The sequence below is a fragment of the Echiichthys vipera genome (assembly GCF_963691815.1).
Source record: "Echiichthys vipera genome assembly, chromosome: 2".
Classification (NCBI taxonomy): Eukaryota; Metazoa; Chordata; class Actinopteri; order Perciformes; family Trachinidae; genus Echiichthys; species Echiichthys vipera.
Window position 1 is genome coordinate 4,672,559 of NC_139827.1, and position 23,837 is coordinate 4,696,395.

The 23,837-nt window shown below is 44.8% G+C and overlaps 1 protein-coding gene across 1 annotated transcript in view; it reads right to left on the bottom strand.

Annotated features, from left to right (window-relative positions):
- Window positions 1-807: 807 nt before the first annotated feature.
- The window catches only part of LOC310959947 (slit homolog 1 protein-like), a gene marked incomplete at both ends in the record, with an annotated part of 82,056 nt that continues 59,026 nt past the window's right edge, over window positions 808-23,837 (bottom strand). Inside the window, 21 exons of the mRNA XM_083931503.1 lie at window positions 808-1,082; window positions 2,369-2,577; window positions 2,676-2,800; window positions 3,937-4,148; window positions 4,269-4,423; window positions 7,219-7,349; window positions 9,158-9,389; window positions 10,943-11,080; window positions 11,423-11,516; window positions 11,717-11,856; window positions 12,172-12,266; window positions 12,586-12,710; window positions 15,097-15,260; window positions 17,608-17,679; window positions 17,939-18,010; window positions 18,893-18,964; window positions 20,208-20,276; window positions 21,773-21,911; window positions 22,577-22,743; window positions 22,915-23,058; window positions 23,667-23,810. Coding sequence (XP_083787629.1) covers window positions 808-1,082; window positions 2,369-2,577; window positions 2,676-2,800; window positions 3,937-4,148; window positions 4,269-4,423; window positions 7,219-7,349; window positions 9,158-9,389; window positions 10,943-11,080; window positions 11,423-11,516; window positions 11,717-11,856; window positions 12,172-12,266; window positions 12,586-12,710; window positions 15,097-15,260; window positions 17,608-17,679; window positions 17,939-18,010; window positions 18,893-18,964; window positions 20,208-20,276; window positions 21,773-21,911; window positions 22,577-22,743; window positions 22,915-23,058; window positions 23,667-23,810 — 2,974 coding nt within the window. The remainder of the gene's footprint in view (window positions 1,083-2,368; window positions 2,578-2,675; window positions 2,801-3,936; window positions 4,149-4,268; window positions 4,424-7,218; window positions 7,350-9,157; window positions 9,390-10,942; window positions 11,081-11,422; window positions 11,517-11,716; window positions 11,857-12,171; window positions 12,267-12,585; window positions 12,711-15,096; window positions 15,261-17,607; window positions 17,680-17,938; window positions 18,011-18,892; window positions 18,965-20,207; window positions 20,277-21,772; window positions 21,912-22,576; window positions 22,744-22,914; window positions 23,059-23,666; window positions 23,811-23,837) is intronic.

A 23,837-nucleotide genomic window follows, 5' to 3' on the forward strand; every position in this document is an offset into this window, starting at 1 on the left:
AGTGGCTTTGAGGGGGAAAAGAATATATTCCTATAGTGTTTTCTGTGTGTGTGTATGTGTGTGTGTGTGTATATGCTGCGTCTCAGAGATTCTACTCGTTTTACAAAACGCCGTGTCTTGTTAAATTAGCACATGAAGTCCCTTTAAATATTAACAACTCACACCTGTAACACTGCTGCACCGCTTCAACAGCTCGGTACTTAAACCCTCGACCGTGGGGAGACGCATGAAGAGCCTTTTAGAGAAACAGCAGTCGTGTCAGCGGAGAACAATACTTTAAAATGTACTTTTATTTCACCGGCAGTTCCCTTCTCCGTCAAAGTGACAGTCCTAGAAAAAACCCTACACTTGAAGTCTGACAGGTGACAGATGGTTTTTTAAACGGCTTACATTAATACCTTCGTTTCCTGCGATAAAGCTCGGCGCCGCGGCTGTGAAGGGAATGAAGAGCAGCACCTAAGCTGCACACACATCAGAAACACATACGAGAAGGCAAACGGAGGCTTTTTTCAACACACGAGTATTTAAAAACGAGCCGGTGTTAGGTAGTTAGTGGGCAGGTTCTCCTGCAGCAGGTAAAGAGGAAGACAATGAGGTTGACTCGTTGGTTTTCGTGTTTTCGAGAGGGGAAGAACCGTCTTATGTTACGAAACTACGCCTGTGCGCGACAAAAACACACGAAACAAACACCAAAAATGTCCGTTTATCAGTGATAGAATGCCTACAGTGTGTGTACCTCTTTAGTTTTGTGTGTGTGTGTGTGTGTGTGTTGTGTTTGTGTGTGTGCGCACCGTTACACCCACAGTACTACACACACTCTTTGCAGCCACATTCCACAGGCTTCTCCACGTCCTGCATGAACGAGGTCCCGTCGTCGCATTCGAAGGTGAGCTGCCGGCGTCGGACCCTCAGAGGGGCGCAGCAGGAAGCGGCGGTAGAGGCGGCGGCGGCGCTTGGATCGGTTCCCGCCTGGCACCGGCCGCGACATTCGACCCAGGAGAAAGTCTTGGACGTCTGGCAGAGGACGGACCCCTGCTGCAGACGGTGGTAATCTCTCAACGGCTCACCTCGACACGGAGACTCTGTGGACGCACAGGAAGTGGGAAGAGAGCGCCGGGGTTAAAGGGTCAATTCACAAAAAAACTGATTTTTTCCAAGACAATATCTTTATTGAGGAAAATATCCAATTGTGACTTTTCTTACAGATATTGCGATTTGAATTGCGATTTAGCCAAAAATTATAGAGACAAGCTTCAGTTCAATGTTCATATTTAAAGGGTGAATCTGTAGAATCTTTATTAAAAGCTATATTAAAAAAAAAAGACAATACACCCACGGGGCGTTTTGAGGGTTACAGAATGAAAGTCTTGCTTTTAAATATGTACATTGAGTCTTTGACGGGTTCACGTTCTGATTACATTGTAGCAGCCAATAGCGTTGGGCGTTGCTGGTTGCCAGGGTTGTCTGTGTTTCGGCTACAGACACAAGGAATCATTTTGAGTTGTGTGTGTGTGTCTATTACACACAACTCAAGGAAAGACTTCCAGTTGAAGACTTGCTAACGTTAAATACTGTTGATTAGTCGAAAGTAGTCGTTACCCTGTATGATTCATCACTGACATGGAGCAGGCTGATCGCTTCACACACTCGGCAACGAACCTGGCAACAGGACTGCTGGAATTATTTTTTGTTGTTGCAACTATGATCTTGAGACACTAGATGGCGGTGTCCTTCTCTTTCTCCATCTTCAACCTTTAAGTTTAACTCGTAGTGTGTTTAAGGTCATAATCTGTCAGATTAGAGATACGTTTTTCTAGCGGCCTCTGTGGCGGTAAGAGGTAATTGCAGGTGAGTCTGTTGTTTCAGAGCCTCCACGTCACGTTCACGGTCACTATGTGCGTTGACTTTTTTTTTTTCTCTTCTGTAAACTTCTTTCACCTCTCTACCTCCCGTCCGTCCCCTATATGTTCCCCTCTTACACACACACACACACACACACACACACACACACGCACGCACGCACCTGTTCACACTTCTGCCCTTACTACAAGCCTGACTCAGAAGTTCAGGTTCCAGATTTCTGATTACAAGTGAACGCAGCATAACCGGCAGTGACGCTGCTCGTGACATGGCGCCGCATTTACATTTACAGAGGGAATGTCTCCACAGACACACAGATGTGAATACTCATTAGTGGGTCACATGATCAATCACCATTGTTTTAACTCAGAGAGGAAATTAACACACAATTAACTAGATGAAAATCTTACGGATTAAAACTTTAAAGCTGCATGTTCACCTAATCTGACATGGTGACCATCTTGACAAACATTTACGGCAAACGGACATAGGTGTCGTCCTTCCTCACCAATATCACAGCTCTCTCCGGTGTATCCTGGCTCACAGACACAGCGCTCCCCACCCTCCGTCTCCTGACACCCGCCATGCAAACACTGCAGACCCCGGCACAAACCCGCCGGCTCCTCCTGCAGGTTGCACAACGCGCCGCGGTATCCCTCCTCGCAGTCGCAGCGGTACGTCTGCGCGTCCAGCACCGTGCACACGCCCTTCACACACCTGGATGAATGAGGAAGATGGGGGGGGGAAAGACTCGTCATGACACTTCAGAGTTAAGGCGGTGCATGAAGTAAATGCCACACACCAAACACACTCACTTGCTGCCTTCACAGGGGTTGACACCGGTTGCCGTGGTGACGACATCCGCTCCAGTAAGGCTGCCTGTTATTGGCTGGTCACAGTGCTCTCCTGTCCATCCTGGCGTGCAGAGACACTGGGGACCCTGTGAAAGACGACATGTTAACTACTTCCTCTAAGCAACATATGTGGAAAAAAAAAAATAGGTTGTACCTGAATGAAAGAAAAATGCACTTATCATCATTAACCTTCTCTTCTTATGTTTCCTTTATTCTCTGTCCCTCAACGCTCCCCTTTTGCAACTACTTCAGGAGTACAGAGAGCTCTTTAATAATGGAAATGCCTGTTTGCTATGACATACCGTATAGAGTAAAACATTCAAGTGTCAGGGAACAGTCCTGATCCATTATAAACCATCAAAAGAGAGCTTGGCTGTTGAAACATTCACGTAAACATAAACAGGACGTACATAATAAAGAGGGTTTGTACGCCAAGGTCAAATTCAAGCACGTTTTCAGCACTTTCAAGGTCCATTTTCAAGTTTTTGAAGTGCCTTGGTTATTTAAAAAACAACAACATACTAGTTCAGCAGTTTAATGCCAATATCCTGATCCTAACGTACGCCGACTTTTTTCCATTTCACTTCATTTCCATGTCTAACACACACTGTTACATACACACACACTGATAATTCACTCAGGTTTGCACTAATTTCTATTTTTTTAAATCATTCATTCATCTTCAACCGCTTATCCCGGGGTCGGGGTCGCGGGGGGGGGGGGGGGGCTGGAGCCGATCCCAGCTGACATCGGGCGTGAGGCGGGGTCCTCCCTGGACAGGACGCCAGTCTATCACAGGGCACATAGAGACAAACAGAGACAGACAACCATTCACACCTACGGGCAATTTTAGAGTCATCAATTAACCTAACACACACATGCATGTCTTTGGATTGTGGGAGGAAACCGGAGAACCCGGAGAAAACCCACGCAGACACTGAGAGAACATGCAAACTCCACACAGAAGGGCCCAGGCCGGGATTCAAACCTGTAACCTTCCCGCTGTGAGGCGACAGTGCTAACCACTACACCACCGTGTAGCCCTTGTTTTTTAAAAGTGACCCCCACACACACATATATTAAATCCATACACCGTGCACCACGTGAAAAGTTGCTTTGTATTTAGTGCAAACACCCCATTAGGCTTCGACTGAACGTTTGTGTTATTGTTGTGTTTGCATGTCTTTTCACCGCTGACACAGGCTGTCGTCACGTCTCCTACCTGAGCAGCGTCGGGCTGGCAGATGCCGTGCAGACAGTAGAGTTTGCGGCAGGGCTGACAGCCCGGCACCACCCCCGGCTTCATGTGACTGCGGGTGAAGTCTTGCAGCTCGTGGTTGATGTAGAGGTTCCTGATGCAGCCGTGGAAACTGGACATGTTGAGGGTCTGAGAGGAGAGACCCAGAGAGGCATCCATCACCGCCTCAGGCATACCTGGAGAAACACACGGGGAGACACAAAATCCATCTTGTGACTGATCGCTACAAACGGGTCCGTGGATAGTTTTATCTATCTGAGTTAAGGTGTGTTTACCCTCTGGCTCTCTGCTCTTACCTCCAACGTACAGAGGTGCATCCCCCGTCACCTGCTGGCTCCGGCCCTGACTGTCCAGAGTGGTTGGCTCTCCTCCGTCCACAGACAGGTTCACCATCCGATTGAAGGTCACCAGCTCCACCGTGTGAAACTGCCCATCGTTCACCGTCTCAGTGCTGTGTGTAGAGCGTGTAACACACACTTAATACATTTACAACCAAGTTTTTTTTATGTCTAACTCTGTGGTTCAGAATGTAATGAGGTCTTAAAGTGAAATTCCAGCGTAAAATCATCCCAGGGTCTTTTTCTTTCGTGACAAATTCTTTTGTGTAACAGATATTGACGGAGATATCTCGGAGAGTCTGTTGCGGGAATTTGGGATATTCGTAATTCATAATCATAGTTTTGTCAGGTCAGACGCAGTTCAGTGTCTCCTCTATTTAACCTTCTTATTGGATAACGTAAATAACTGCCTCATGATGGTATAAAGGCATATTTGTGCATCTGTACACTGAGACCTTGTGATTAGGGAGGTTCAGAATGTTAAGAATTGTAATGTCTGAGGTGTGTTTTGTTTGGTCTTAAGACGTCACCCAACCAATGCTTAGCGCGTCCTGCCTCTTCCTTTAAAAGACTGGGCACCAGCTGGATCTGTGTCATTCCTGCTAGACTGGTGGTTTTGAGCATCATTATAAAAGATGTTTGAATGCCTTAACCGTGCTGCCCCAAGATAATCAGTGTTAACTGGCTGTTAGTGACTCTCCTGCATTTCTCCGTTAATTGGTTTCTACACCAAAAGAATGGTCTCAACGGCTTATTTGATGAGTTTATTTCCCAAAAAAAGACCCTGGAATGGCTTTACACTGGAATTTCACTTTAAAGAGACAGGTGCTAAAACGCAGCATTTCAGACAGGAGGAATGCAGCAGTGGCGTTTGCTGTAAGACTGCAAGGGAAGCTCAGCTCCCCCTAAAATGCCACCTAACAAAAAAAAACGTGGTGAAATATGTGCTGCAGTGTGTACATTTCACTGAGTAAATACGCACTAGGAAGCCTTCATCTTTTGTTCAGCGCTTTACACAGTTGGACGCTCAGCTTCTACTGACTTCAGTGGGGAAGCGTAGAGCGGGTTGTTCCACTGCAGCCAAAGTAGACGCTCATTGGATAAATGCTGGGCTTTGTACCAGCTATCGGACACTCAGCGTCTTTGGGGGTCAATGGGACAGTGGGCTGGCCCGGACGCTTGGCTTCTGCATGATGATTGGCTGAGCTGTCTGAGGCGGAATCCTTTTTTGATTGACAGCTAAATGAGCGAATCAGCGATCTTGAAGAATAAACATCCAGCGGAGCATTTTCCAAGTTTTTCATTCTGTTGTTCTGAACTGATCCGGAGACTTTACCGATCCCCAGAGACTTTGTCTCAGTTAAAAACGACTATTGTTGTGTTTCTCGTCTCTGTTCTGTCACTCTGTGGTTTCTTTCCCCAACGAGCAGCAACAGCTGCAGAGCTTCTCCCCCCGTCATGATCACTCACACTCACACTCACAGGCGGTCACACTTCACAGTAGCCTGGCGCAGCAGCTCCAGCTGGGCCAAGGCCGTTTAAGCAGCCTGGCTCTGCTGGCCATTAAGAGGACACTGGTCAAGTCCCTGGAAAGGACGCCTAGTTGGTTCGAAGGGTAGAATTTACATATAAATAAAACAAACACAATTATGATGTAGGCCTGAAAAACTTGCTTCCCCGTCCTTGCAAAACCAGCAGTTGCCACTGGAATACAGGTATATTCAGACAGACAGTACGAGACAAACGAATGTGTTTTTTGAACATTAAATCATGTAAATGTGTTTTCATTAGAAACCCAAATTACAAGTATGGAGCTGAAAATGAGAAGAATGTGTCCCCCTTTAAAACAGACATTTATGAATCCCCCCTTTCCACGTCTCAATTTCTCTGTTTTCTCAAAACTTTTCGTGTTCTCTTCATCTATCACATCTCAGATGAGTTGCCATGCTCTCAATGCAGCTGCTTATCACACAAATAGCCTCTGAGTGCACGTGTGCCGGGCTGCCAGCTGGCCGAGACTCCTCCTAACAGTGAAACATTTAAGCACTTGACACCTGATCAAGTGGACATTCAGCTTCAAGTGTTCTCTCTGGCTTGCGTCTGTGATTTAACCAAAATACCCACACTTCCTGTTATCATCTGTCCAGCGTTCCCTCACCGCTGCAGGATTCGCTCTGAGCAACAACGGACGTCACTTGCACAAACACACGCGCTGAGAGGCTCTGAGAGGCTTTGCTTGGCTACGGCGAGCTCGAGAGAGAGAGAGTGTCCAGTGCATCGCTCAGGGCTCGAGAACACTCAGCTCTCAATATGTGATGATGAGAACACACTTATCTAACCTGGAAGTTGCCGGATGGAGTCACAAGGTCGAGTGTGATGATGTCACACACGTCGAAGTCGTCGGGTTGAGCAGATGACGCAGAAAAATGCTGTATAACAACCTATTCCCCACTTAGTTTCCCCTGATTTTGTCTCATCTGCTGTGGGTGTTAACTATCCACCTATATGGGATAATAACGTATATCAACATGTTCTGTTCGCCAACCTTCCTGCCTGTCATCGTCGCAGCGTCCCTTCCAGTGGTCTACCGCTTTCACCGCTTGAGTTGCACGCCCCTCTGCAGAGCGACAGAGCGGTAGAGCGGTTTTTGAGAGTTAGCGAGAAACGGTGAAGAAGTGATGCATCGAGAGGCGAGAGTCCAGTCAGTCAACATGGGCTCTGCTTCAAACCGATTCATCGATAATTGGCAATTAACAAATCAATTATTCAAATAAAAATCAATTGTTGCAGCATTAATTTGGTTCCTCTTCTGTTGTTTCTTCTTCCTTGTAACAACAGACATTGTAGTAACTGTGTGAGAGTGTGTGTGTGTGTGTGTGTGTGTGTGTGTGTGTGTGTGTGTGTGTACCTGTAGATAGTGGTGGCAGGTTGGTTCCCGGGGTCATAAATAACTCTGACATGACCCTGATGGAGCTCCACAGCTATCGGCTCGTTGTCTCCGTTATAGAGCAAGATACCGTTTTCCTCTGCTGTTGACACCTGAAACACACACACACACACACACACACACACACACACATGCTCTGTCTGCTTTCAAGTGAAAAAGAAACCCCAACATGAATCCCGCTATTCCTCCCAACAACCCTATGTCAGACGTAGTCACGGTAACCACCTAAGCAATTAGTATTAGGAAGCGTCCTCAGCCTCATCAGGAGCAACAGTGAGACTGTTATTAATGAGAGCCAGCAGTGGGTCCCAACTTTAGTGGGATGCTGTCAAAGATCCCCTCTGTGAAAACCTACACTTCTCTAACTGTGGACATGGTAAAGTTTCACGTATCCAACTGTTGTAAGTCTGGCGAGCAGGGTGGTAAAGGTCACAACGCGCTGTGTAGTGATGGGCAGATTACGGAGGGAGCCGAAAAAGAGCCGTCAGAGGATTTGGTTCCCAATTTTTGTTGAGAGCATGTTTAAGGGTCTGGAATATATCGCACATCCAGAACATGTGTGCGTGGTCGTCTGGGGACTGCTTACAACAGTTACAAGCATCACTGTGGCTAGGTTATATCTTAGCCAATGTAGCGTTGGTGAAATGGGCTCTATGAAGCAGCTTCCACTGTGATAGGCCGTGCCGGGCACATATGGAGGATGAATGGACCAGTTTCAGAATGTCCCTCCACTGGACCTCAGTAACGTCTACCCCCAAATCCTTTACCCATGCATTTTCGGGCGCTACAGAGGGAACTGGGCTGAGAAGAGCAATCTTAATATAAATCACAGATATCAGTGGTTTGTGTTGTACGGTGAGAGACAGGAATTGGTTCATCTCAGCTTCAGGGGGGCAGTTCAGAAAATGTGGGAACTGCTTTTGGATAAAATGTCTCATTTGAAGGTACAGAAAAAGTGGCTATTAGGGCGCACTCTCACTGTCCTTCTGTACCGGGCCAAAACCGTTTTTTCAGCTAAAGCCTAGTGCGTTTGACCAGTGTGAGTGCAACCGCTCCGCGCATAACTGCGGACAGCTGGCCGTCCACGGCCCGCTTGAAAGAGGTGGGCTTTTGTAGAGCGCGTTTCCACGTGTACGAGCACGAGCGTGCGCACGTGTACGAGCACGAGGCCTACGGCGGTTCTGACCTAATTTATGTGCGCCTGTTCGGACATAGAAAATAGAAGGATGGACCATGCGCGGACATTTAACAACAACAACAATGGCGGTGAAAGGTTCACGTTGGTGTGATGCGGAGGTGGAGTGTTTACTGCAGATTTGGTCGATGAAAAGATTCAAAAACAGTCGACAAGACGCACAAAAACTCTGAGGTCTACGGAAAGATCTGGAAACAAAGCCACGCATCGCGATGACATCATCAATGCGTGTGACGTGTTACCGCGTGATGATGTATGGACGGCAAGAAGCATTTGCGCGAGGCCCAGGTAGTGTGAGTACAAACGGGCCTGGGGCGCGGGGGGAGAGGGAGGGGGGGGAAAGTACTCTAAAGCACGGGGCACGGTGTGGAAGGACAGTGTGAGTGCGCCCTTAGTCAGGCTGTTATGTCCGACATAGATGCAAAGGGCACAAAAACACCTTCGTCATACAAGTCATTAAGCGTTTTGAGGCCCTTATCTGACCACATGCTAAACGTAGGATCGGTGCAGGAGGGAGAAACGCATAGTTATTCAAAACTGGGGCAAGGAGAGAGGCCCTGTTCAAGCCGTGCTGCTTCCTGAACTGGATCCAAATTTTAATGGTATTGGTGATGACCAGATTAGATGAGCAGGTGGAGGAAGTTGTGCTGCTGATGTTTGATTTCTCTCGTTCCTCAGCGTCTGTCACCAACAGCTTGCCCTCACCTGCAGCGTGATGTTGGCTTGAGGCCAGTTCTTCACGTCCTGCAGCTGAACGTAAGAATCGCGGTCGACAAAGTTGACGCTGAGCAGCTTCTCACAGCTCTGACCCCCGAAGCCCGGCAGGCACTGGCACACCGCAGTCCCCGTCTTCTCCACACAGGGGGCGCCATTCTGACAGGGGTTCAGCTGGCACAGAGACGGGGGAGGAGGAAGGACCGCCTCACAAAACTCACCACTATAAGGGGGAAAGAGAAATCCAAAGGGTTTCAGACAACGTGTGCTGTGACACTCGAATGACTTAAAATAATCAAGCTTTTATTTTGGTACTTCCGCTGACTGAGTGTGAATCTGCATACAAGCTAAATATTTAGTTTCACCAGTGACATTTAGCATTCATTGTATTTATTCAATATTAAGATTTAACATTTATTATATTGATTTAATATTTAGTGTTTACATTTAATATATAGGTTTATTATTTAGTATTAAGATTTAAAATTTAGATTAGATATTTAGTATTTAGATTTAACATAATATTTAGATTTAATATTTAACATTTAGATTTAATATTTAGATTTAATATTTAGTGTTTACTGCCACAAACTTGCAGACTAAATTCTAAACTCTTAACCCTCAAATGTATTGAATATATATGGTCATTATTTTATGTTCATCAGCATCAATTCCTTGTTTTTATTTCTATAATTATAAATATATTTCATTATTTTATTTTAATGTAATCTTTCTCCCTATTTTCTTTAATGTTTTGTGTAAAGCACTTGAATTACCTTGTTGTTGAAATGAATGCTACAAAAATAAACTGACAAAAAAGAGGAATTAATATAAAATAAATAACTAATTAGACAGGATGTTCAGTATCAGTCGCTGACCATTTAAAAAAAAGTAAATAAAAATAAAATAGCTATAAATAAAATAGAGAATCTTACTGTATGTTCAGTAGCAGCAGTTTGCGGACAAATCAATTAAAAAAAATAAAATCAACAGCTATATGATACCATTTTTAAATCCGCCCAAGAATGATATTCTACATTATATGTTCTGTAAAAAAGATTGGGAAAATATATGCCAATATCGATAGATACCGATATGTCTGTGATAGACTAATATTGGCCAATATTATCACCTGATATCTCAATAACAACACTGACAACACTGCAGAGCTCCATCAGTGACAGGCTGCGTCACCCAAAGTGTGTGAAGGAGCGGCATCGCAGGTCTTTCCTTCCTGCAGCTGTCAAACTGTACAACCAGCACGGCTTTGAGGAGACCACACACACCAAAAACAATAATTATAAATCATGACAATAACTGAACTATAATGTTCACCAACTGGGTTCATCTCACAGTGTCAATACTCAGCTCAGTGAATTACAATCACAATGTGCAATACTTTTATTTTTCCTCTGTGTCTGAGTGTGAATTTAAAATATTTAAGAAGTATTATATATATTGTTTCTGCTGTTCTTATTTTTATATTTCATTGTTACATTGTTCATACTGTATTGTTCCTTAGTGATGCTTCTTCTATGTTTGCCGTCCACTTTGCTGCTGTAAAAAGGAAATTTTCCCTTTGTCGGTGTTGTGTAACTTTAGATGATTTACTCAGTAAATTGAATGTTAACCCATTTATGGTTATGGGGACTTTAAATCAAGGTGGTACCCTTAAATTGAAAACAACAGAAACCGTGTTTCCTACGGTCTTCGGTTCCCCTGGTGCAGTATCTACAGTGTCACCTGTGCTCCCAGTTTTCCCTGTGCTCCCAGTACCTGTATCCCTGCAGACACACACAGCTGTACCCGTCCAGATGGTCGACACACTGAGCTCCGTTCTGACAGTGATGGTCCGCACATTCATTATAATCTATACTGCAGTCTGGCCCCACCCAGCCTGGGATACACACACACCTGGAACACACACGCACAAACACACACACGCACACGCACGCGCACACGCACACACACACACATTATACAACGTGACATGGTGTAGGATTTTTGGGACTCAACAAAAACCTCAGCAAAACTTACTTATGTCTGTGTGTGTGTGTGTGTGTGTGTGTGTGTGTGTGTGTGTGTGTGTGTGTGTGTGTGTGTGTGTATGTGTGTGTGTGTGTGTTTGTGTGTGTGTATTTTTAATCTCATCTGGGATCTAAAACTTTGCTGAGCCTCGCAGTGATAAAGTGTGTGTGTGTGTGTGTGTGTGTGTGTGTGTGTGTGTGTGTGTGTCTGGCGTGTGTGCGTCGTCACCTGGGGCCGGTAGGACTGCTGACGCAGGTGGACTGATGCTGACACGGGTTTCTACCTGGAGAACACACACTCTCCTCTTCCTCACACAGCAGACCTGAGAACGAGAAGGATCCTGAAACACTTCGGACTTTCACACCAAACTATTTCTCCTCTCCTCAAGTTCAAACGGTTACTTTTAAAACTTTCTTTACTTTACCATATTCATTTAGTAAAACGCTTTATGATCAGTGCTGGTGAATATGAATGTCAATAGGTGGAATTAGGAGGCAGAGCGAGCCAAAGCCGGAGTCACACCTGTGTAGTTCGGAGGACACAAGCAGGTGTAGTTGCCCACTCCGTCCACACAGGTGGCGTCGTTTTCACACCCGTGTTCCTGACAGTCGTCCACGTTCACCTCGCAGAAAGTACCGTGGAAGCCAAACGCACACGCACAGCTAAACAAAAAGAAAGACACAACACGATAAACTGTCACTTTCACGTCGCTTATTAACCAACTCATTAGCACCCGGTGCTATTAAAGGCGGCACCGGAGCCGAAGCCCAGAGCGGCGCGTTGAGACGCTGATTTTGACAGCTCACAAAAACAATCTCTCCATTAAAAAAAAAACCTGTTAGAAAGCTAGAAACTGTGAACATTTATCACTTCTCACATAGACTATTTGAACTCCGATATGCCTCAACTTGAGAGAATATGATGTTGTTGCATTTTTATTCTATCCCCATCCACAAACGTGTCTTCAGACATGTTACCTGAACCCTCTGGTCTGTTCGTCACTGATGCAGAGTCCTCCGTTGGTGCAGGGATTACTGACACAAGCATCCACTGGAGTCTCACAGTGTTTACCCTGAAATATCACACACACACACACACACACACACACACACACACACACACACACACACACACATTTAATACAGAGCACATTAATGAACATCACATCAGATGCACAGAGAAAATTTGATGAGATTATCATCAGACACATGTGAAAATAATCACAGAAGACACGCAAACACAGAAAAACATTGGATTTGCGGTTCGTAAATGGATTGTTGTGCGTCATTTTTTTGATTAGAGGTCACAAGGTGTCGGGAAAACTCAGCTCACTAACTAGATCACGTGAGCGTCTCTGCAGCACGCGACGAAGCACGCACACTGTGTCATACCGTGAAGCCCGACTTGCAGGTGCAGGTGAACGGTTCCGTGTGGTGGACCTGACAGACGCCCTGGTTCTGGCAGGGAGAGGTCACACAGGGGCTGCATTTGGCCTGAACAGAAGCGTCGACCGGACCTGATAACACACACGTAGAGGTCAGTTAGAGATTTAATCACAAAATGATGCAAAATGACTAAAAATAGATGCAAAAACAATCACAAAAAGATGCAAAATGTCTAGAAATAGATGCAAAACAATCACAAAATGATGCAAAATGACAAAAAATAGATGAAAAAACCGTTACAAAGACACACAAAACAACTAAGAATGGACGTAAAATGACCACAAAGACCAAACAAGCATGTGACGTTCCATTATCCTGTTTATTTGGCCAAAGGCACTCAAAGGTATCAGTTATAACCTTGAATGTTCATATGAATTAGCAGCAGCATGAGATTTAACACACTGTAAATGAGCAGGAAGGAGGCGACACCACCCACCGCGTGTCAGAGCCATGCATATTTAGTGAACTTAAGGCAGCACCGCTAAATTGTTTTTAACCCTCTTGAGTTGAAACAAAGACGAGCGTGCGGAGCTCCCAGATGAGGAGAGAACGCACCACTCTGTTTTAATTAAACACAGCACGCTTTTCCACCATTCATTTTACAGTGTATTAATATTTTAATATTCAAAATGCTACAATTAGCACCTGTGACGATACACGAGGGGTCTGACAAAACCTCCACTAATGCTAAGTTCACACCATCCTCACACCCTGAAGACGGCGGGATGAAACCTCTGCTGGTACGTTTTAACAGTAGTTTAAAATGATTTCACAACTTTAAGTCAGTGTTGATTAATTAAGAATTTTCATCAACACAGAAAAAGGCTGTGGAAGACAAATACCTTCACACGCATGAATACGAAACACTGAATAAAAGATCGGCTCTCCGCACTCATCGCACAGCTAAATCCGTACTGCTGTTTGAGAAGTCGCACAATAGACCCAATGACGATTACAGGCAGACTCCGTCAATGGCATGAGCGATATTAAAGGACGATTTTAGCCTAGAATAAATATGGTAATACACTTTGTTTGTGTGGCAGTTAAGCACTAAGAGGAAAGTATAATACTGCGAGGACGGAAAGACAGAAACGTATTAAGAATTATGTTTTAAGAAAGGATTACAAAGGTGTTAGAGATCACTCATCACTCATCTTCATCCTCTTATCCGGGGTCGGGTCTCGGGGGCAGCAGCTTTAGCAGGGGACCCCAAACTTCCCTTTCCCGGGCCACATTAACCAGCTCTAACTGGGGGATCCTGAGGCGTTCCCAGGCCAGTGTGGAGATCTAATCTCTCCACCTGGTCCTGGGTCTTCCCCGAGGCCTCCTCCCAGCTGGACGTGCCTGGAACACCTCCCTAGGGAGGCGCCCAGGGTTCATCCTTACCAGATGATCCTGAACCACCTCAACTGGCTCCTTTCGATGCAAAGGAGCAGCGGCTCTACTCCGAGTTCCTCACGGATGCTGAACTTCTCCCCCTCTCTCTAAGGGAGACTCCAGCCCCCCTCCTGAGGAAACACATTTCAGCCGCTTGTACCCACGACCTGGTTCTTTGGGTCCTGACCCAGCTTTCATGACCACAGGTGAGGGTAGGAACGAAGATTGACCGGTAGATCCAGAGCTTTGCCTTCCTCAGCTCTCTTTTCGTCACAACGGTGCGGTAGAGCGACTGCAGCTCCGCCCCCGCTGCTCTGATTCTCCGGCCAAACTCACGCTCCATCGTCCCCTCACTCGTGAACAAGAAAGAACGAGAAAGAAAGACGTTAAGTAGCAGCAGCAGGACTTTCAACCGGACGAGCTGGGTTCATTTCCCTGGTGGTGGCCGTTTATGTCCTGGTGGCGTTCATGTCATGGACGCACTAAAACAAACCACAGACTTTTTTTCTGATCCTAACCAAGTGGTTTTCGTGTCTGACCCTTACCGGCACTTTTTGTTGGATAAAACCGGTCACAAGGCGTTTCTTGGTGCGTTTTCATCGCACTTTCGTCCGACTTTCATTCACTGTTTAACTAATTTCTATGCAGAACGTTTGTACGACGTCCTACGAGCCTGTTAATGAACTCATTTTAATAGTAATAATGAAACTCTCTTCTGTCTCTTTTGGGCTCAGTTTGTTCTAAACCAGCACAAATATTGCACACGTTACAATTTCAAAGTCATCAGATGGTACTTAAATGAATTATTGATGTATTTCTGTCATCTACACGTATCACAGTGAATCAATATCGAAGCATTTTGATCAACATGGAATCAAATCCATATTGAAATGTGACCCGAAGAATGGAAATGGCATCGAATCGTGCGGTTCTTGCTGAACGACAGGTGGTATTAGCATTAAGTAAAAAGGTCAGGCCACTTTGATTTAGGAAGCACTTTAAATAAATAAACCAGAGAAACAACAAAAGTGTTCACAAAGGGTCTGAACGAGTGTGTGAGTGTGTGTCGTTTGGGCTCACCCAGACACTGGAACTTGTCGGCAGGAGTGGTGAGCAGCAGCTTGCCCTCCATACCGCCGGGTCCGGCACAGCGAGCGATGCCAGGCTCCTTGTAGCCGCTCTTCACCCAGTCTGAGAGCCACAGCAGACGGCAGTCGCAGTACAGCGGGTTGGCCCCGATCGCTCTGATGCAGGGAGACAGAAACAGAGTGAGCTCACGGACGGAAAGGAAAGGAAGGGAGAGAAAGGGAGGGTGGGAAGGATTCATTATGGAGACGTGGGACGAGAGGACAGGGAGAGGGGAAGAAAAAGAAAATAAAGGAAGGAAAGAACAAAGGAGGAGGGAAAGAATGATGAGGAAAATGTAAAAGACAAGATGAGACGGGGGATGAGAGGAAGTCTGTCAGGGGTGGAAAGGAAGAAGTAACGGGAAGGCGTGGGGAGACGTTAAGAAAGAAAGAAAGAAAGAAAGGACAGAATAAAAGAAAGATGTTAAGAAATAAAGAAAGAAACTAACAAATGACAGAAAGAATGGGAAAGAAACGAAGAAAGAAAGAAAGAACGAGAAAGAAAGGACAGAAAAAAAAGATGGAAAGAAAGAAACAAATAAAGAAGGACAGAGAGAAAGAAAGAAAAATGTTAAGAAAGAAAGAGAGAAACAAACAAATGACAGAAAGAAAGAAACAAAGAAAGAAAGGACAGAATAAAATAAATATGGAAAGAAAGAAACAATAAAGAAATACAGATAGAAAGAAAGAAAGAAGAGCATAAAACAAAGAAAGATAAAGAAAGAAAGGGAAAGATATGAAGAAAGACGTTAAGAAGGAAAGAGAGAAATAAACAAATGACAGAAATCAAGAAACGAAGAAGGAAAGAAAGAAAGAACGAGAAAGAAAGGACATAATAAAATAAAGAAGGAAAGAAAGAAACAAAGAAAGAAAGAAAGAAAGGGAAAGAAAGAAAGGGAAAGATATGAAGAAAGACGTTAAGAAGGAAAGAGAGAAACAAACAAATGACAGAAAGAAAGAAAGAAAGAAAGAAAGAAAGAAAGGACATAATAAAATAAAGACGGAAAAAAAGAAACAAATAAAGGAGAGAAAGAAAAAAGAAAGAAAGAAAGAAAGAAAGAAAGAAAGAAGAGCAGAAACAAAGAAGGATAAAGAAAGACGTTAAGAAAGAAAGAGAGAAACAAACAAATGACAGAAAGAAAGAAAGGAAGAAGGAAAGAAAGAAAGAAAGATAAATGCTTCAACATTTTAGCACTAATTTGTAAAGCCACACGGGGGAGCTCTCAGTCCTCACACACACACACACACACACACACACACACACACACACACACACACACACACACACACACACACACACACACACACACACACACACACACACATGAAGATAATAATGTTCATTTAGAGCAGGTCAATTGATTCACTTGATAAGATTATCAGAGAAACGTGGGATCAAATATCACTCATCTCTCTCTCTCACACACACACACACACACACACACTCACACACACACACACACACACACACACACACACACACACACACACACACACACACACACACACACACACACACACTCACACACACACACACACACACACACACACACACACACACACACACACACACACACACACACACACACACACACACACACACAGAGAACAGGGTCACATGAGACAATATTCAATCGTCTTCAGTCGATTAAACTCCATCAGGAACAAGTGATGAGGAGGAAAACACCCAAACACTTCCTGTCTCTCACTGAGAGCATCACACCCGCACGTCCTGAGCAGATGGTGCTCCATGATAAATATGGTGACACACCAACCGGAGACTAAATATACAGAAAAAACATTATACCAATAATTATAAAAAGCACCAGAGAAACCTCAAATGATATAAAAACGTCCGTCTCAGCACTAGCATTAGTTACAGGAGATCACTTTACAGTCCGGGTCATTATTATTATTATACTGGCTGGATTCGATTTCACGCATCAGTTGAAATAAAATAAAATAAAATAAAATAAAATGTAGCTACTCTTCTCCTCCCTTCCTTATTCCTCTTCATCCTCCCTCCACACCTACAATAGATCCTCAGATGGACTCACATGGCTCACACTTGACTGAAGATGATTACTGTATATGCACGCGCACACACACACACACACATACACACACACACACACACACACACACACACACATACACACACACACACACACACAGGCCTCAGATCAATAGACCCATGGGAAGCGATGGATCGCTCCAGCTAATTCAATCCACCGAGCAGCCACTTGAAACCACTCACTCTCTGAGAACTGCACTCCATCTGACTGGAGCCATAAAAGCAGGGGGATGGACATACATCACACACACACACACACACACACACGCAAACACACACACACACACACACACACAGACCTCATTCTGTCAGCGCAGACGGACCCCGCTGTCCATTACACTCAGCTCTCACTGTGCATTTGCGTGTGTGCATGTATGTTTGAGTGCTTACAGGTGAGACAGGGAGGCCACGTCGCTGAAGATGCCCTGCTGCAGCTCTGAGATGTCGTTGCCATGGAGAGAGCTGAAAGAGGGGACACGCACACACACACATGCCAAGGGTCAAAAAGGGTCAAAAACAGGCAAAACTCAAGAGAAACCGCAACAGATGAATATTTAAAGTCCAAAAACAGACGATGGCTTGTTGTAATAAAGCAAGGAGGTCTGGCAGTGATGTGGTTTGGGCCAGTGACATGTATGGTATGCTGTGAGTGTGTGTGTATGCGTGTGTGTGTGTGTGTGCGTGTGTGTGTGTGTGTGTGTGTGTGCGTGTGTGAGCTCACAGCAGTCTCAGAGAGCGCAGGCCACCCAGTGCCAGAGGAGGGATACAGCGTAGAGAGTTGTAACTGAGGATCCTGCAGGAGGAGAAACAACAACACAACAAAGATCGTCAGAACTGCGGATCAGTGTTTCTAAAAGCTTAAGACGACGTCCTAAAATGTCTGGTTTTGTCCACAACTCAAAGACATTCAGTGTACTGTCACAGAAGAGTAAAGAAACCAGAAAATATTCACATTGAAGAAGCTGAAACAACAGGATTTGGACATTTATATTTATAGTTTCCAGCTAATCTTTGCAGCTACCTCAGCAATTACTGTCTAGATGTATGTAAATACAGTATTTATATATGTAAATACAGTATGTGTATATGTAAATATATATATACCGTATGTATATATTGTGAAATTTAGCACATTTTAGCACATCCCCTACTACTACTGCATAAGAACAGCACAACTTTTTGCGTTTTTTAACTGTTAAATTGTACATTATTTGTCATATCTGTTACAGTATATGTTTCATATTGTTATGGTTGTTTTTATATTCATGTTCAGGACTACAGTACTTTGTTTATTTCTTTTTAATCACTGTGTGCACTGAACACCAGGGCAAACTCCTTGCATGTGAAGAACGTACTTGGTAATAAACACAGAAATGTTCAAATAGATGCATCGCTTCCTTCAATGCCACAAAAGTATGATAACAGCACTTTCCTTAAATACGATTGATGATTTTACGTTAACACACGCTGGTCCTATTTTATCTAAAGCACATGAATATATACTTTTTCTGTCAGACATGTGACTTCAGAGCTTTCATTTGGGGTGAATGAATATTTGACAAAGGACATCTCTAAGTGGGTGTCTGTGTGTGTGTGTGTGTGTGTGTGTGTGTGTGTGTGTGTGTGTGTGTGTGTGTGTGTGTGTGTGTGTGTGTGTGTGTGTGTGTGGACTCACAGAGTGGTAAGCTGGCTCATGTTGGAGAAGGAGTCGTCTGACAGGGAGCTGATTTTATTGTTGCTCAGATCTCTGCGGAGGCAAAGGTCAATTCCAATCAGTACCCACTCTCTCTCTCTCTCTTTCTATCTCTCTCTCTCTCTCTCTCTCTCTCTCTCTCTCTCTCTCTCTCTCTCTCTCTCTCTCTCTCTCTCTCTCTCTCTCTCTCTCTCTCTCTCTCTCTCTCTCTCTTTCTCTCTCTCCAAACTCCTTAAAACACTGCTGATCGATGATTTGAGTTGATCACATGAAGACGTTCAGGATCATTTCTGAACACATGAAGCTTTTTTGGAGTGTCTCCTCACAGACTTCACTGCACAGTCCACAGCTCCCCCTGCTGGACGTGTTCAGGAACACACTGACACACTGTGGGGCTTGTGTTGGACCATTTTCAAGCTTTTTTCAGCACCTTACAGTGACATATTTCTACATATACATAGATATTGAAAATTATTATTTCACCTCTTTTTTTTTGTTATGTTATAAACAACTTAAATTGTTTTGTTATACCAGAAAGATAAGAAATTAAATGATATAGCTCTATTCTATTGAAGAAGATTTACTTTTATTAATCCCACAACGGGAAATTAGATTTTTTCACTCTATTATTACTCATGTTACACACACGCACGCACACGCACACGCACACACGCACACACAGCACCTATATACATGCAATTAATGGAGAGATGTTAGAGTGAGGGGGCTGCCAGTGACCGGCGCCCTGAGCAGTCGGGGGTTCGGTGCCCAGGAGATGAACTGGCACCTCTCCAGCCACCAGCCTACACTCCATTCATGGTCCACACAGGGACTCGAATCGGCGCACCTTTCGGTTTCCAGCTGAGTCACCTATGGACTGAGCTACTGCCAATTGCTACGTGTTGCGAATGAAATGCAGATGTAATTTCAAGCACTTTCAAGCACTTTATCCCAGATTCATGCACTTTTCAAACCTTAGCATTAAAATTCAAGCATTTCCAAGGATTTCAAGCCCCTGTACGAACCCTGTAGATCTAATAAATCCTCACAGGTTTGCTTCACTTGACATCCAGTGTGCACGAGTCAAGACAAGAGCTGTGTCAGCATCACTGCACTGTACATCAATAAAAACCTCCTCCTGCGTCTAAATGTAGACGTGTTCACAGAGGCGGGAAAGTGTCTTTGTTAAGTGTCTGTGGTTGTTACAGAGTGTCAGTAGAGTGACTGCAGGCGCGGCTGAGGGTGAGCGGAGAGAGAGGATCAGTGTGAATGGAGTGTTTAGTCGAGTGGCTCTTACACCAGCTGCAGGTATTTGAACGTGGCTAACTCCTTAGGAACACTGGTGAACTGGTTACCATCCAGGTACCTGAGAGGGCGAGAGTGGCAACAACAATGACAGTAAAGATATGCTTTTCAAACATCATGTTAAAGTACAATCTATGAACATTTAAAGGATGTTATGACCTTCTTTTTATAGTCCTTCTAGACCAGGGGTGTCAAACTCAGGCCCGTGGGCCAAATCTGGCCCGCGGTGTAATTATATTTGGCCCCCAAGATCATATAAAGGTTCTCTGAGCGCTGGCCCGCGAGTATAAAGCACATACACGTCTACTTTTCTGTTTACAAACACGAGCATCCATGCTACCAGTCTCTGCAGACACACTGAATCCACCCCTCCCCAAAAACGACCCAAAGAAAGATGGAGGACAGGAGCTTTCAGCAGCGGTGGGAGGCAGATGATCTGTGTCTGAAGGTAAAGAGCTGTTTGTCACCGTGGCTGTAACCAAAGAATCAAACAGAAGAAACACCACGACAAGAACAAGGACCTGCACTGAAAAGGTTCAACGTTACACATCTGGAGAGAAGGAAAACATGCACATTTGCAGTCTTGAGGGCACTTTAGCACATGTTTTGGCCCCGAGAGGACACTTTAGCCAGCGTTTTCACTCCTAGAGCGCACTTTAGCACATGTTTTGGCTTCTAGAGGGTACTTTAGCACAGGTTTTGGCTCCAAGAGGGCACTTTAGCACAGGTTTTGACTGCCATAAGGTAACTTTAGCACACGTTCTGGCTTCTAGAGCTCACTTTAGCACGTTTTGGCTTCTAGAGCTCACTTTAGCACATGTTTTGGCTCCGAGAGGTCACTTTAGCCTGCGTTTTCACTCCTAGAGCGCACTTTAGCACATGTTTTGGCTTCTAGAGGGTACTTCAGCACACGTTTTGACTGCCATAAGGTCACTTTAGCACACGTTGTGGCTCCTAGAGCTCACTTTAGCACATGTTTTAGCGCACTTTTTTGTAAATATTGAGCTTGGCCCGCAACTTTGTCCCAGTTTTTAAATTTGGCCCACTGTGAATTTGAGTTTGACACCCCTGTTCTAGACGATAATATACTAGAAACATGCTGCGGTTGTCTTTTGGGAGAGACAAGCAGTGAGCGAGGTCGATCAAAACTATCCGTGGACAGTAACAGGACTGAAGATAATATATATAATATATATTAATATATTAATATAGCACCTTTCGAAACGACTGTGACAAAGTGCTTCACAAACAAGGACGGATAAAAGAAAGCAGGGGAATAACGAGACCCTCATCACAGTCGATGAATAATAACACAGCACACAGAAAGCACCGTTATAATGAGTAACAGGTAAGAATGAAGAAGACAATGCAACGACTCAAAAGATGGCAGTGAGAGTGATTCAAATCAAATCTAAAAGGGACAGGCAGCCAGTGAGGGGACGCCAATCCTTTCGAACATGTCACTGCTAAAATCAGACTGATTTGAAATGTTTTAAACTTTAGATGCAACGTGATGATGTGAGACGTCATAAAGGTGTTTTGCTGTTTCAGACTCACAGCTCGGTGACGTTGCGGGGGAGTCCTCTGGGCAGAGCCTGCAGGTGTTTGTTGCTGCAGCGGACCACCGTGTCTATGCAGGTGCACTGGCTGGGACACTGGGGCCCCGGGGCACAGCTGCTGTCCTCCACAACTGAGCCTGAACAGACAGACAGACAGACAGGTGGGGGGTATGGGGGAGCTCAGCTTAATACTGTCATGTAAAAACTCCATCTCTAACCATGGACGGATAATGAGACAATGAACTCCTGGTCATCTACGTAGGAACAAATCACACACACTCAGAAAAATCTACTGTTGGTCATGTTGCATCCCTTTGTGATGGTTTTGCATCCAATTTTAGTCATTTTGCATCTTTTTATGGTTGTATTGCATCTGTTTGTGGTCATTTTGCCTCTTTTTATGGTTGTTTTGCATCTGTTTGTGGTCATTTTGCCTCTTTTTATGGTTGTTTTGCATCTGTTTGTGGTAATTTTGCCTCTTTTTATGGTGGTTTTGCATCTGTTTTTTAGCCATTTTGTGTCTCTTCCTAGTAACTGTGGGTTTCTTTGTGGTCACTTTGCGTCTCTTTGTAGTCCTGTAGCATCTGTTTACAGTAATTTTGCATGTATTATTAGTTGTTTTGCGTCCCTCAGAAATGTGATGTGTGATTCAGGGCCCTTGAACCCTTCAGTAATTCAATTCTTTATTTATTTATTCTTTTTTTACACGCTCTGCTGTAGATTCACGTTACAGTGATTAGGCTTTTTAAACTGATCCTGTCCAGTGTGTATTTGTGTTTATGTCGGAGCGTGTGTATCGCACCGTCCTCGCAGCGGAAGTCTGGTACGGCTACGTCCTGCAGGGGGATCTCTCGGAGGAAGGCGGGGCCCTGACAGCGAGGATTCCCCGTCACGATTCGTCGACTCCGAAGCCACGCTCCGAACCAGGACAGGCGGCAGTCACAGTTAAAAGGATTGGCCAGGAGGTTCCTGATGGACAGAGGAGATGTAGAGTCGGAGACAAAGAGGATAACAACAGAGCGTGTGTGTGTGTGTGTGTGTGTGTGTGTGTGTGTGTGTGTGTGTGTGTGTGTGTGTGTGTGTGTGTGTGTGTGTGTGTGTGTGTGTGTGTGTGTGTGTGTGTGTGTGTGTGAGACTAACAGTGTGGACAGGTTGGGCAGTGTGTCGAAGGCTCCGGGCAGGATGGTGCTCAGCTGGTTGTCATAGAGGGAGAGCAGCCGGACATTGCTCAGACCAGTGAAGCTGCCGTTATGGATGCAGCTGATCTTGTTGTTCCTCAGCATCCTACACACACACACACACACACACACACACACACACACACACACACACACACACACACACACACACACACACACACACACACACACACACACACACACACACACACACACACACACACACAAACACTCAGATTTTGATGAGGGGGTACGTCAGCTCATTGTGAATGTTTTAGAAAGTCTGAATAAACTTTTATAGGACTCCCCTACAGACAATAATAGTTTTGTTTAAACATCATAAAAAACAGCCTTTTACAGTCACATCATCCATCCATCCTCAACTGCTTGTCCCTATCGGGGAACCGGTGGACCGATATGGACACGTGCATGTCTTTGGACTGTGGGAGGAATCCGGAGACAACCCACGCAGACACGAGGAGAACACGCAAACTCCACACAGACGGGCCCCAGCCGCGTCAGTGCTAACCTCCACACCACCGTGCTGCCCCAATCACATCATATAAAACATATAATTGTTGCATTGACACAAATAAAGATAGAAGAGGACAGAGCGATCTCCAAACAAGAATGCTATTAATGTCCACGTTCATCACAAACAATGTTATATATTATATTATATATATATATTAAAGGAGTATGATGTGAACTCACAGCATCCGTAGTCCCTCCATGCCTTTGAACATGCTCCCTCTCACGGACTCCAGGTGATTGGCTGTCAGGTGAAGCTCCATCGCCGCAGAGGCACCTTCAAACGCCCCGTCCTCAATCTCCGAGATCTTGTTGTTGCTCAGATTACTGGAAGGAAGGAAGACAAGATGTTTT